This window comes from Erinaceus europaeus, chromosome 2 (assembly GCF_950295315.1).
Source record: "Erinaceus europaeus chromosome 2, mEriEur2.1, whole genome shotgun sequence".
NCBI lineage: Eukaryota > Metazoa > Chordata > Mammalia > Eulipotyphla > Erinaceidae > Erinaceus > Erinaceus europaeus.
Window position 1 is genome coordinate 4,303,460 of NC_080163.1, and position 13,056 is coordinate 4,316,515.

General features: G+C 52.4%; 1 protein-coding gene across 4 annotated transcripts in view; it reads left to right on the forward strand.

The window, feature by feature from the left end:
- CPT1C (carnitine palmitoyltransferase 1C) overlaps positions 1-13,056 on the forward strand; it is a 30,846-nt gene that overhangs the window by 16,176 nt on the left and 1,614 nt on the right. For 2 of the 4 annotated variants that reach the window (XM_060174379.1, XM_060174398.1), the window contains exons 10-16: positions 3,389-3,584; positions 3,686-3,868; positions 7,243-7,348; positions 10,243-10,395; positions 10,969-11,133; positions 11,375-11,509; positions 12,652-12,804. In XM_060174379.1, the coding sequence (XP_060030362.1) occupies positions 3,389-3,584; positions 3,686-3,868; positions 7,243-7,348; positions 10,243-10,395; positions 10,969-11,133; positions 11,375-11,509; positions 12,652-12,804 (1,091 nt within the window). The other 2 variants (XM_060174406.1, XM_007531339.3) reach the window with 2 other exon arrangements.

Sequence of the window (13,056 nt, forward strand, 5' to 3'; positions counted from 1 at the left end):
TTTTTTAAAAAAAGAACCCCCTCTAAGCTTGGGGGCTGGGCATTGGTGCACCCAGTTCAGTGCACACATCCTCTGGGCAGGGACCCAGATTAGAGTAATGAAACAAGTCTAAATCTGTTTGTCTCCCTCTACTCCCTCTATCTCCCCTCCCCTCTCAGTTCTCTCTGTCCTTTCAAGTATAATAGAAAGAAAGAAAGAAAGAAAGAAAGAAAGAAAGAAAGGGGAAAAAAAAAGGGGGGAAATGGGCATAGGGAGAGTTGGCAATACAAAATAAACAAACAAGAACCCTCTCTAAGCCTTGATTTCCTCATCTCTAAAATTGGGTGATTGGGCTGGGGAGCTAGCACCATGCCGGAGGCTCCAGTGTCCCAGGTTCAATCCCTAGCCCTACCATAAGCCAGATCTGAGCAGTGCTCTGGCTAGTAATAATAAGTGATGAGATGGGATAGATTACTTTGGGGCTGGGAGGTAGCTTACCATGCCCAAGAGGCTGAAGATTCCAGCCCTGGCACCACATGGGAGCACCGTGAATAGCACTAGAGGAAGCCGTGAGTGGTGGTGGGGTGCTGTGCTGCTTCTCCCTCTCCCCCTCCCTCCCTCTCCCCTCCCCCTCCCTCCCCCTCCCTGCCCTTCTCTCCCTCTCCCCTCCCTCCCTCCCCCTCTCTCCCTCTCCCTCTCCCTCCCTCCCCCTCCCTCCCCCTCTCCCTTTCCCTCCCTCCCCCTCTCCCTTTCCCTCCCTCCCCCTCTCCCTTTCCCTCCCTCCCCCTCCCTCTCCCTCCCTCCCCCTCCCTCCCCCCCTCCCTCCCCCTCCCTCTCCCTCCCTCCCCCTCCCTCCCCCCCTCCCTCCCCCTCCCTCTCCCTCCCTCCCCCTCTCTCCCTCTCCCTCTCCCTCCCCCTCCCTCCCTCCCCCTCCCTCCCCCTCTCTCCCTCTCCCTCTCCCTCTCCCTCCCCCTCCCTCCCTCCCCCTCCCTCCCCCTCCCTCTCCCTCTCCCTCTCCCTCCCTCCCCCTCCCTCCCCCTCCCTCCCCCTCGCTCCCTCTCCCTCTCCCTCTCCCTCTCCCTCTCCCTCTCCCTCTCCCTCTCCCTCTCCCTCTCCCTCTCCCTCTCCCTCTCCCTCTCCCTCTTAAACATACTGAAAAAGTTAGCCCAGGAATGGGCGTATTGTAGATTTGTATGGCTCTGGCTCTGTTTGGCTTATTAATTAGTTTTGGGACAAGGGGCCAAGTGGTGGTGCACCTGGTTATGTGCACACATTACGGTGTACAAGGACCCCGAGGTTCAAGCCCCTTCTCCCTACCTGCAGAGGAAAATCTTTCTCTTTTTATTTATTATTTATTTATGTATTGATAGAAACAGCCAGAAATCAAGAGGGAAGGGGGTGATAGAGAGGGAGAGAAACAGAGACACCTGCAGCCCTGCTTCCCCACTCGCAAAGCTTTCCCCCTGCAGGTGGGGACCAGGGGCTCAAACCCGGGTCCTTGCACATTGTAACGTGTGTGCTCAACCAGTTGCGCCACCACCTGGCCCCAGAAAAATTCTTTCTATATATATAAAAAAAGTCTGAGGCTCCGAAGTCCCGGGTTCAGTCCCCCACAGCACTAAAAAAAGAAGACAGACAGACAAAGAAACGGAACAGTAGGCTGGGGACATGGCTCAACTGGTAAAGCAGTGAACCTGGACACCTGAGGTTCCCGGCTTCATCCCTGGCACTGCATATATGAAGCCTCTCCTCCACTGTGTGTTCTCTCTATCTCTTGCCCTTTCTTTAATATTTTATTTACTTATCTACCGGGCTAGCTTTGCGGGCGGGAGAGAGAGACGACCAGAGACTCATGGCTGAGTGGTACACAGTTCAGTCTTTATTCATGTGGAACGCAGGGCAATCTAAGCCAGCTTTAATCACAACCCTGTCCTTATATATATACTCGCCAAGTAGGGTGGAAACAGGATGTGTCGTAGAGAGGCTGAGCGAAAAGAGACTGGTGCAAATCAGGGTGACAAGAAGAGGGGGCGGAGCAAAAAGACATCATGAACCAGTGAGGATTAAACCAATGCCCTGCAGGCAGGCGGTGCTTAGTTAACAGTGGTTATGTAAATAGAATACAGTGTTAAGCAGGGGGGATTAAACCAATGAAACAGAAGGGGTTTTAGAAGCAGAATTAGAAGCAGACCAACATTGGGAGTCGGGCGGTAGCACAGCGGGTTAAGCGCACGTGGCGCAAAGCGCAAGGACCGGCCTAAGGATCCCGGTTCGAGCCCCCAGCTCCCCACCTGCAGGAGAGTCGCTTCACAGGCGGTGAAGCAGGTCTGCAGGTGTCTGTCTTTCTCTCCCCCTCTCTGTCTTCCCCTCCTCTCTCCATTTCTCTCTGTCCTACCCAACAACGATGACAATAAGAATATCTACAACAATAAAAAAAAAAAAGAAGCATACCAACAATTATCAGAGACAGAGAAATTGAGAGGAAAGGGGGAGATAGACCAGGAGAGACAGGGGCCAGGTGGTGGGAGACCTGGCTGAGACCTCACATTACCATGTGCAAGGACCCAGGTTCAAACCCCAGGTCCCCACAAGTGGTGAAACAGGGCTGCCAGTATCTGTCTCTCTCCTCCTCCTTCTTTCCCTGCACCTCCCCTTCCCCCTTTTCCTCTCTCCCTCTCTCTTTCTTTATTAGTGATTTGATATTGATTTACAAAATTAGGAGAAAACAGGGGTATAATTCTTTTTTTTTAATTAAAAATTTTTTCAAAGATTTTTAAAATTTATTTATGAGAAAGATAAGAGAAGAGAGGAAGAACCAGACATCACTCTGGCACATGTGCTGCTGGGGATTGAACTTGGGATCTCATGCTTAAGAGCTCAAAGCCTTATCACTGCACGACCTCCCGGACCATAAATAAATAAATAAATAAATTTATTTATTTATTCTCTTTTGTTGCCGTTGTTGTAGTTATTATTGTTGTTATTGATGTCGTTGTTGTTGGATAGGACAGAGAGAAATGGAGAGAGGAGGGGAAGACAGAGAGGGGGAGAGAAAGACAGACACCTGCAGACCTGCTTCACCGCCTGTGAAGTGACTCCCCTGCAGGTGGGGAGCCAGGGGCTCGAACTGGGATCCTTATGCTGGTCCTTGACCTTGGTGCCACATGCGCTTAACCTGCTGCGCTACAACAGGGGCACCATTTTACATGGTTCTCACCACCAGACTTCTGTATCCCCATCCCCTCTGTTGGAAACTGCAGTAGTTCTCCCAAGGCCACGGATAAGGGCTGACTCCGTATCTATAACTGTCCGTCTCTGTGTGTATAGAGATTCCTGCCCTCACTTCCATTCGCCCTCTTCTTTTTTCCACCGACACCCTTGCGCCCCGCTTCTGCCCACCTGCCCCTAGACCACATCCACCACCTGAGTGACAGCCGCCACGTGGCTGTCCTGCACCGGGGCCGCTTCTTCCGCGTGGGGACCCACTCCCAGGGCGGCCTGCTCCCCCCGCGGGCCCTGGAGCAGCAGTTCCAGCGGATCCTGGACGACCCCTCGCCCGCCAGCCCCCAGGAGGAGCACCTGGCCGCCCTGACCGCGGCCCCCAGGTGAGAAGGCGGGTGGTGGGGAGTGGGGTGCGCGCTTTAGCGCGGGGGTGCGGGGAGCAGGCGGTGCAGGGCCAGTCTGGGCTCAGGAGTGTCCCCCACAGGGACGTGTGGGCCCAGGCGCGGGGGGCCCTGAAGACGCAGGCGGAGGCCACGCTGGAAGCCGTGGAGGGCGCCGCGTTCTTCGTCTCCCTGGACTGCGAGCCCGCCGGGCTCAGCAAGGAGACCCCTGCCGCCTCCCTGGACGCCTACGCCCACGCCCTGCTGGCCGGCAGGGGTCACGACCGGTGAGTGAGCTAGCCAGGGGTGTCCCCCACCAGAGATCCCACAGCCTGGGAGTCTGGACCCCCTCCCCCCAGGCCCCAGAACTCTCCAGATCCATCTTCCCCCAAGACACCCAAGGACCCCAGACTCTTAGTCCAGAAACCCAGACCTGGCGACCCCAGGTCAGAGGACCATCATGATCTAGACTTGGATTTAAAAAAAAAATTATTTGATTTTATTTATTTTAATGAGAGAGAGAGAACAAGAGCAAAGAGCCAGGCGGTGGTGCACTTGGCTAAGCACACACGTTATAGTGCCCAAGGCCCTAGGTTCAAGCCCCTGGTGCCACGTGCAGGGGGAGCAGCTTCATGACTGGCGAAGCAGGGCTGCAGGTGTCTGTCTGTCTGTCTTTCTATATCTCCCATCCCTCTTAATTTCTCTCTGTATCTGTCCTACAACAAATACATAAGATGTTGAAAAAAATACAAAAAGATCAAGCAGAGCCCTGCTCAGGTCTGGCTTCTGGTGGTGCTGGGGATGGAACCTGGGACCTTGTAATCTCAGGTATGAAATTGCTTCTATAGTCATGATGCTCTCTCCCCAGTCACTGGGCCAGTCTTCTTTCTTTCTTTATTGGATAGAGACAAATAGGGGAGGATGAGACAGAGAGAGAGAGAGAAACATCTGACAAGCAGAGGAGACAGCATAACGGCTATGCAAAAAAGCCTTTCGTACCTAAGACTCCAAAATCCCAGGTTCAGTCCTCAGCACCACTGTAAGCCAGAGCTGAGCAGGGCTCTGGGGGAACACACACACACACACACACACACACACACACACACACACACACGACTTTAGAAGTCGCTCACCTGCTTGAGTGCACGTTTTTTTTTTTTTTTTGCCTCCCCCAGGGTTATTGCTGGGGTTCAGTGCCAGCACTATGAATCCACTGCTTCTAGAAGCCATTTTTTCCCTTTTGTTGCCCTTGTTGTTTATCATTGTTGTTATTGCTTTCGCTGTTGGCTAGGACAGAGAGAAATGGAGAGAGGAGGGGAAGACAGAGAGGGAGGGAGAGAAAGACAGACACCTGCAGACCTGCTTCACCGCCTGTGAAGTGACTCCCCTGCAGGTGGGGAGCCGGGGGCTCGAACCGGGATCCTTATGTCACCAATCCTTGCACTTAGCGCCGTGTGCGCTTAACCCTCTGCGCTACTGCCCGGCCCCCTTGAGTACACATGTTATGATGCTCAAGGATCTGGGTTCAAGCCCCTGTCCCCACATGAAAGGGGACCACAAGGCAGGGCTGCAGGTGTCTGTCCCCCCTTTTCTCTCCATTCCTCTTCTGTATGCATTAAGTAAATAAATAAAATATTTAACAAAACAGAAACAAACTTGAAGCACTGCCTGGACAGTTGTGAAGCTTCCCCCCTGCAGGTGGGGAGGGGTTTGGACCCAGGTTCTTGCGGGTTGTAGCATGTGCACACAACCAGGTGTGTCACTGCCATGCCCCGACTTACATCTTTAGATCCTGAGACCCCACTGTTCCAGAGTCAGAACCCCACGCCTGGGAACCGCAGACCTGATTCTGCAGTGTGCTGGGCTTGCCTGGTAGGGTGTGTGCCTGCCTTGTCATCCGTGCCTGACCCGGAGTCGAATCCTGGGGCTTCATGGGAGGGAGCTGTGGTGTTATGGTGTCTTTTCTTCTGTTAGTGTGAAAAAAGCAGCCCAGAATGGTGAAATGGTGTATGTTTAAGGCCCGGTTCCGCAAGGGAAAAAAAAAGGGGTGTGTGGTGGGGGCTCCTTAGTTTTTATTTCAGGCCCTCCAAGCCCAGAGGTCTCTCACAACTAGTGATCCTCAGACAGCTTCTTAGATGCCCATCAGGGTCACTCAACTTTCTGAGGCCCCAAGAAGAATCCTTGAAACCGGGATGAAACCGGGAGTCGGGCGGTAGCACAGCAGGTTAATGGCAGCGGGTTAAGCGTATGTGGTGCAAAGCGCAAGGATCGGCATAAGGATCCTGGTTTGAGCCCCCGGCTCCCCACTTGCAAGGGAGTCGCTTCACAGGCGGTGAAGCAGGTCTGCAGGTGTCTGTCTTTCTCTCCCCCCTCTGTCTTCCCTTCCTCTTTACATTTCTCTCTGTCCTATCCAACAACGATGACATCAATAACAACAACAACTACAAAAACAATGAAAAACAACAAGGGCAACAAAAGGAAAAATATTTAAGTATTAAAAAAAACCTTGAAACCTCCTAGCACATTATAAACTCCCCTTCCTTTCTTTCTTTCTCTCTCTTTCCTTCCTTCCTTCCTTCCTTCCTACCTTCCTTTCTTCTTGTCTGTTGTCACTGGGGTTTCACAACTTCAGACCCACTATTTCAGATAGAAAGACAGTGACCGGGCTGGGTGGGGGCACACCCAGTAGAGAGCATATGCCCTCATGTTGGAGGACCTGGGTTTGAGTCACCTGAAGAGGGGACGCTTCTTGAATGGTAAAGCAGTGCTGCAGATATCTCTCCTTCTCTGTGTCTCCCTTCATCTCTCCTTCTTTCAAAAAAGAGGGAAAAATGACTTCTGGTAGCGGTGGAGTCCTGCAGGCACTGAGCCCCAGCAATAATTCTGTTAAAAAACAAACACAACGGAGTTGGGCGGTAGCGCAGCGGGTTAAGCGCAGGTGGCACAAAGCGCAAGGACCAGCGTAAGGATCCTGGTTTGAGCCCCCGGCTTCCCACCTGCAGGGGAGTCGCTTCACAGGTGGTGAAGCAGGTCTGCAGGTGTCTATCTTTCTCTCCCCCTCTCTGTCTTCCCCTCCTCTCTCCATTTCTCTCTGTCCTATCCAGCAACAACGACACCAATAACAACAACAATAATAACTACAACAATAAAACAAGGGCAACAAAAGGGAAGATAAATAAATAAATATTTTAAAAAAGAAACACAAATCAAAGAAGAAACGTGAAGGGAGTGGCACTGGAGAGAGAGACAGCACAACACTGAAGCTTTCTTCAGTATGGTGGGGACCAGGCTTACCCCTCATAAACCTTACTGCTTTATTGCCTTATTTATTACCACAGCCCTGCTCAGCTCCGGCTTATGGTGGTGCGGGGGATTGAACCTGAGACTTTGGAGCCTCAGGCGTGAAAGTCTCTTTGCATTACCTTTGTGCTATCTCCCTAGCCTGAACCTCAGAAACGTTGGACCTTTCTCTGTACGCTCTTGAGAAATTTACCAACCCTCCAGTCTCCACACATCATCTTTCTTATCCTCCTAGACAGCCCCAGTGCAGGACCCCAACCCTTCTCCCCACTCTGAAGCCCCCCCCCCCCCCGAGAGCACCCTGGCCTGGAGCCCTCCTGCCCTCCGTCTTTGGTGACCAGTGTGCCCTCTCCCTCGGCAGCTGGCTCGACAAGTCCTTCACCCTGATCGTCTTCTCCAACGGGAAGCTGGGCCTCAGCGTGGAGCACTCGTGGGCAGACTGCCCCATCTCAGGACACATGTGGGAGGTACGGTGCTCACCCCTCAGCCAGCTTTTCCACGGCTTAGGGGTCAAAGTAAAAGAAGGCTCAGAGAAAGGCGGAGCCCAGCCTCTGGGGTCACCAGCAGAGAGATGGGGCTGGGGGTTGGGAGACAGTTCAGCTGGTGGAGCTCAGACCACGCGTGATGCCTGGGTTTGAGCTCCGACCCCAGATGGGAGCTCCTGGATGGTGGTGTAGTGCTATGCTGTCTCCCTCTCTCTCTCTCTGTGTGTGTGTTTTGTTCCTCTCTCTCATTCTGTTTTTTTTTTAAAAAGATTTTATTTATTGATGAGAAAGATAGGAGGGGAGAGAGAAAGAACCAGACATCACTCTGGTACATGTGCTGCCAGGCCTTGAAATCAGGACCTCACTTCTGAGAGTCAAGCACTTTATCCACTGCGCCACCTCCTGGACCTCTCTCTCTCTCTCTCTCTCTCTTTCTTTTTAAAGATTTTATTTATTTATTCATAGGCGGAGAGAGAGAAAGGACCAGGTATCACTTTGGTACATGTTCTGCCAGGGATTGAACTTGGGACCTCATGCTTGAGAGTCCAATGCTTTATCCACTGCGTCACTTCCTGGACCACTCTCTCTCTTTTTTTACTGTCACGGGGTTATCACTGGGGCTCTTTGTTAGCACTAAGAGTCTTCAGGTCCTGGTGGCCCCCCTTTTCTCTCTCTCTCTTTCTCTCTTTCTATTTATTTATTTTTTAAATATTTTATTTATTTTATTTTTGAGAGAGATGCAGAGGGAGAGAGAGAGAAACACCAGAGCACTCTTCAGCTCTGGCTTATGGTGATGCGGGGGATTGAACCTGGGACTTTGGAGCCTCAAGCATGAGAATCTGTTTGCATAACCATTATGCTATCTACCCTCCGCCTATCTACTTTATTTTTATTTGACAGGACAGAGAGAAATTGAGAGGGAAGGGGAGATATATAGAGAGAAAAATAGACACCTGCAGGCCCGCTTCAGCGCTTGTGAAGTGTCCTCCTTGCAGGTAGGGAGTCGGGGCTTGAACCCAGGTCCTTGTGCATGACGATACGTGCGCTTAAGCGAGTGTGCTACTGCCCAGATCCAAGTTCCTTTCTCTTAGGAAAAAAAAAAAATTAGGGAATCTGGGTTGTGACACACCTGGTTGAATGCATGTTCCCATGCACAAAGACCTGGGTTCAAGCCTCACGCCTTACCTGCAGGGGGCACACTTTACAGTGAAGCAGCTCTCTCTCCTCCCTCCCCCCCCCACAATTTCTCTTTTTCTTTCTTTTTTTTTTTGGCCTCCAGGGTTATTGCTGGGGCTCGGTGCTTGCACCACGAATCCACTGCTCCTGGAGGCTTTTTTTTTTTTTTTTCCCTTTCGTTGCCCTTGTTGTTTATCCTTGTGGTTATTATTATTGTTTTTTGATAGGACAGAGAGAAATGGAGAGAGGAGGGGAAGACAGAGAGGGGGAGAGAAAGACAGACACCTGCAGACCTGCTTCACCGCCTGTGAAGCGACTCCCCTGCAGGTGGGGAGCCGGGGTTCGAACCGGGATCCTTATGCCGGTCCTTGTGCTTCGTGCCATGTGCGCTTAACCCGCTATGCTACCACCCGACTCCTGAAAGATGTATTTTACGTATTTCATCAGTGAGAGGGAGGGAGAGAGAAGCAGAGCATCACTCTGGCATATGTGATGCTGAGGGTCAAACTCAGGACCTCATGCCCGAGATCTCGTCCAGTATTTTATCCCCCAGGCTACTTCCCAGGCTGTTTATTTCTTTCTCTCTCTCTCTCTTTTTTTTTTTTTTTAAAGATTTTATTTATCCCCACCTATGAAGGGGGGAATGGTTCACAAGTGCTGAAGCAGGTCTGCAAGTGTCTGTCTTTCCTTCTCTTTCTCCCCTCTCAATATCTTTCTGTCTTATCAAATAAAATAGAAATGGAATTTAAAAAAAAAAAAAAAGGACAGAATAGTGGTCCGGGAGGTGGTGCAGTGATAAGGCTTTGGACTCTCAAGCATGAGGTCCTGGGTTCGATCCCCGGCAGCACATGTGCCAGAGTGATGTCTGGTTCTTTCTCTCTCCTCCTATCTTTCTCATTAATTAATAAATAAAATCTTTAGAAAAATGCTTATTAAAAAAAAGGGAGTCGGGCGGTAGCGCAGCGGGTTAAGCGCATGTGGTGCAAAGTGCAAGGACCGTCATGAGGATCCCAGTTTGAGCCCCCGTCTCCCCACCTGCAGGGGAGTCGCTTCACAGGAGGTGAAGCAGGTCTGCAGGTGTCTGTCTTTCTCGCTCCCTCTCTGTCTTCCCCTCCTCTCTCCATTTCTCTCTGTCCTATCCGACAATGACGACATTACAACAATAACTACAACAGTAAAAACAAGGGCAACAAAAAGGAAATAAATAAAAAAAAGGACAAAATGGTCACTGGGAGTGGTGGATTCCTAGTGCTGCCACTGAGTCCCAGTCATCACTGTGGTGGCAATATTTTTTTAAATTTGTAAATAAGAGAGATAAGAGGAAAGAAAAAGAACCAGACATCACGCTAGTACATGTGCTGCCAGGGATCGAACTCAGGACCTCATGTTTGAGAGTCCAGCACTTTATCTGCACACCCAGTTAAGTGCACATAGTACTAAGTATAAGAACCCGCACAAAGATGCAGGTTCAAGTCCCCGGCTCCCCACCTGCTGGGGTAACACTTCACAAGTGGTGAAGCAGGTCTGCTGGTATCTCTCTTTCTCTCCTCCTCCCTCAATTTCTCTCTGTCCTATCCAATAAAATGGGGTGGGGAGGAATGGCCAACAGGAGCTGTGGATTTGTAATGCTGGTACCGAGCCCCAGTGATAACCCTGGAGGCAAAAAAAAAAAAAAAAAAAAAAGCTGTCTCTTGCTGTAGAGGGTGAGGGAGGGACTCTGGCCACACTGTGCGCAGTTCACTCTGGCCACTGAGTGCTTTCAGCTGGGCTACGCTGCAGACGGTCACTGCAAGGGAGACCCGGATCCCATGCTGCCCCCGCCCCAGCGGCTACACTGGGACCTTCCAGAGAAGGTGAGGCCTGGTTCGACTCTCAGCTCACACCCCGACACCGATCTCAACCTCAGATCAACCCTACTCCTGCCCCGCGTCCTTGCCTCCATATTGAAGCTGACTCATGCCCAGCCTCAACCTCGACTCTAACCCTGTTCCAACCATCAGTTCCATCCTCGCTATCATCCCAACCTGATCCGACCCCAACTTTATTCCTGCCCCAGACTAACCTCCAACATCAGCATGGCTAACCTCAAGCCCACCCTCAGCCCGATCCCATCACCAAGCCCACCGCATCACTGCCTCTCACCCGGTTCTGTGCCATGACCGATTTTAACGCAACATCAGTGTTAAGCCTAACCCAACCCACCTCATACCCAACTTCACCCCTGACCCTTTCCCCTGCCAAACTCCAATCCCACTCCGCCCTTCCTACCATCTCTGTCTCCATCTTGAATCAAGCCAGCCTCCTCTCTGTCCTCATTTCCAGATTCCACTCCCAGCTCCACTTCCAGCCCCGATCTCAGCTGACCCCAGCCACCCCACCCCGCCATCTGTAACACGAGCCACTCCTCTTCCCTCCTTGTCTGGCAGATCCATCGGTCCATCTCTCTAGCCCTGAGTGGAGCCAGGACCTTGTCTGGAAACATGGACTGCCACGTCTTCCCCTTCTCCCACTTTGGCAAGAGCTTCATCAAACACTGCCACCTCTCCTCAGACAGCTTCATCCAGGTGGCCTTGCAGCTGGCCCACTTCCGGGTCAGTTGGGGGTCCCAGAGCCTGGCTCCTTCTAGGTATCTTGGTTGCTCCCAGCCCCCCCCCCCCTTCCTCTTCAGCTCTTTCCCTGGTTCCTCTCCGTCATTGCCATTGTGGGTCCGCCGTCTTGATTCCTCTCTCCCAGCCACACATTCCTGCGTGGGAGGAGGCTGGAGGTCAGGGCAGAGGAGAGGCTTGCTGAGCCCAGCTGACAGACTCCTTTCTGTCCTCCTTGCCCCTCCAGGACAGGGGTCAGTTCTGCCTGACGTACGAGTCAGCCATGACTCGCTTGTTCCTAGAAGGCCGGACAGAGACTGTGCGCTCCTGCACCAGGGAGGCCTGCAGCTTCGTGAGAGCCATGGAGGACAAGGAGAAGACGGTGCGTGGGCCCTTCCTCGGCAGCCCCCCTCTCCTCCCCGGTCTCACTCCAGTATTTGCAGTCGCTTCCAGTGTTTACTGAGGGCCAGGTTCCCGGATGGGCAGGAAAGAGAACTCCCTGGAATGGACCACACGGGAGGTGCCGTGGTACAAGGGGAAGTTCTGGCTCCCTTATCTTTGTCTCTCTGCTTGATATTTTATTTTATTGATTGATTTTTTTTGGGGGGGGATAGAGACAGAAACAGAGAGGAGGGGGAGGTAAGGAGAGTGAAGGAGAGATACCACCACTTGTGAAGCCTCCCTCCCTGTAGGTGGGGACCCCGGGGCTTGAACCTGGGTCCTTGTGCATTGGAGCATGTGCTCTCTACCAGGTGTTCCAATGCCTGGTCCTCTGCGTCTCTTATTTGAATGAAAACGCAGCCTGGGAGAGGCCCCGGGAGACAACTTTACCCCACAGAGCACTCGCTTTACCATGCGCGAGGATCTGGGTTTCAAGCATCCCAGAAAAGGGAAAGCTTCGCTATCTGCTTCTCTCTATCTCTTATCTTTAAGAAAAGAAACAAAACGGGCTGGGCAGTGGCACCACACCCAGTTGAGCGTACATAGTACTAAACACAAAGACCCAAGTAATGACAAGGGTTCGAGTCCCTGGCTCCCCACTTGTAGGGGAGGGGGGCAGGGAATGCTTTACAATAGGTGAAGCAGGTCTGCAGGTGTGTCTCTCTCTCCCTCTGTCGCTCCCCCTCTATCAATTTCTCTGTCTTATCCAATAAAATGGAAAATTTGGCTGCCAGGAGCAGTGGGTTTGTAGTGCTGGTACCGAGCCCCAGCCATAACTCTGGAGGCAAAAAAAAAAAAAAAGGAAAAGAAGCAAGCCAGGGTCAGTTGGGGAGCTGTGGAATCGTGTGTGTGTGTGTGTGTGTGTGTGTGTGTGTGTGTGTGTGTAGGCTGCAGAGTCAGAGCTGGAACCCTCCTGGTTTTGCTTTGCTGTGTGATCCAGGACAAGTTCTCCTCTCTGAATCTCAGCTTTGTCTGCGCTGTGCAAGCTGGACTGACCCCAGGGGTGTGACCGATGCCAATTGCCAGTCCATTTCCTGACCTTGCATGACCTGTGACCTCTTCCCCCGACCCGGGGACCCCCAGGTTTCGCAGTGCCGCGCCCTGTTCCGCCTGGCTGTGGACAAGCACCAGACTCTGCTGAAGGCGGCCATAAGTGGACAGGGGGTCGACCGCCACCTCTTCGCGCTCTACATCGTGTCCCAGTTCCTAGGCCTGCAGTCGCCCTTCCTGGCCCAGGTCGGGGCGCAGGGGAAGGGATAGGGACAGAAATAGGGGCCAGGGGAAAAGGGACACTCTTCAGGGCATGGAGGAGGGGCTGGATTAAAGGAGGCAATGGAGGAGGGGCTTGAGGTGGTGGGGCCAGAGCAGGAAGCAAGGAGAGGGGCAGGGAGGGGGGGAAGGCGGGGAGAGTTGGGGCTGGGGAGACTGCATCATGGTTCTGCAGGTCCCAGGTTCAGTCCAGGTTCTGTCCCCAGCACCGTCATAAGT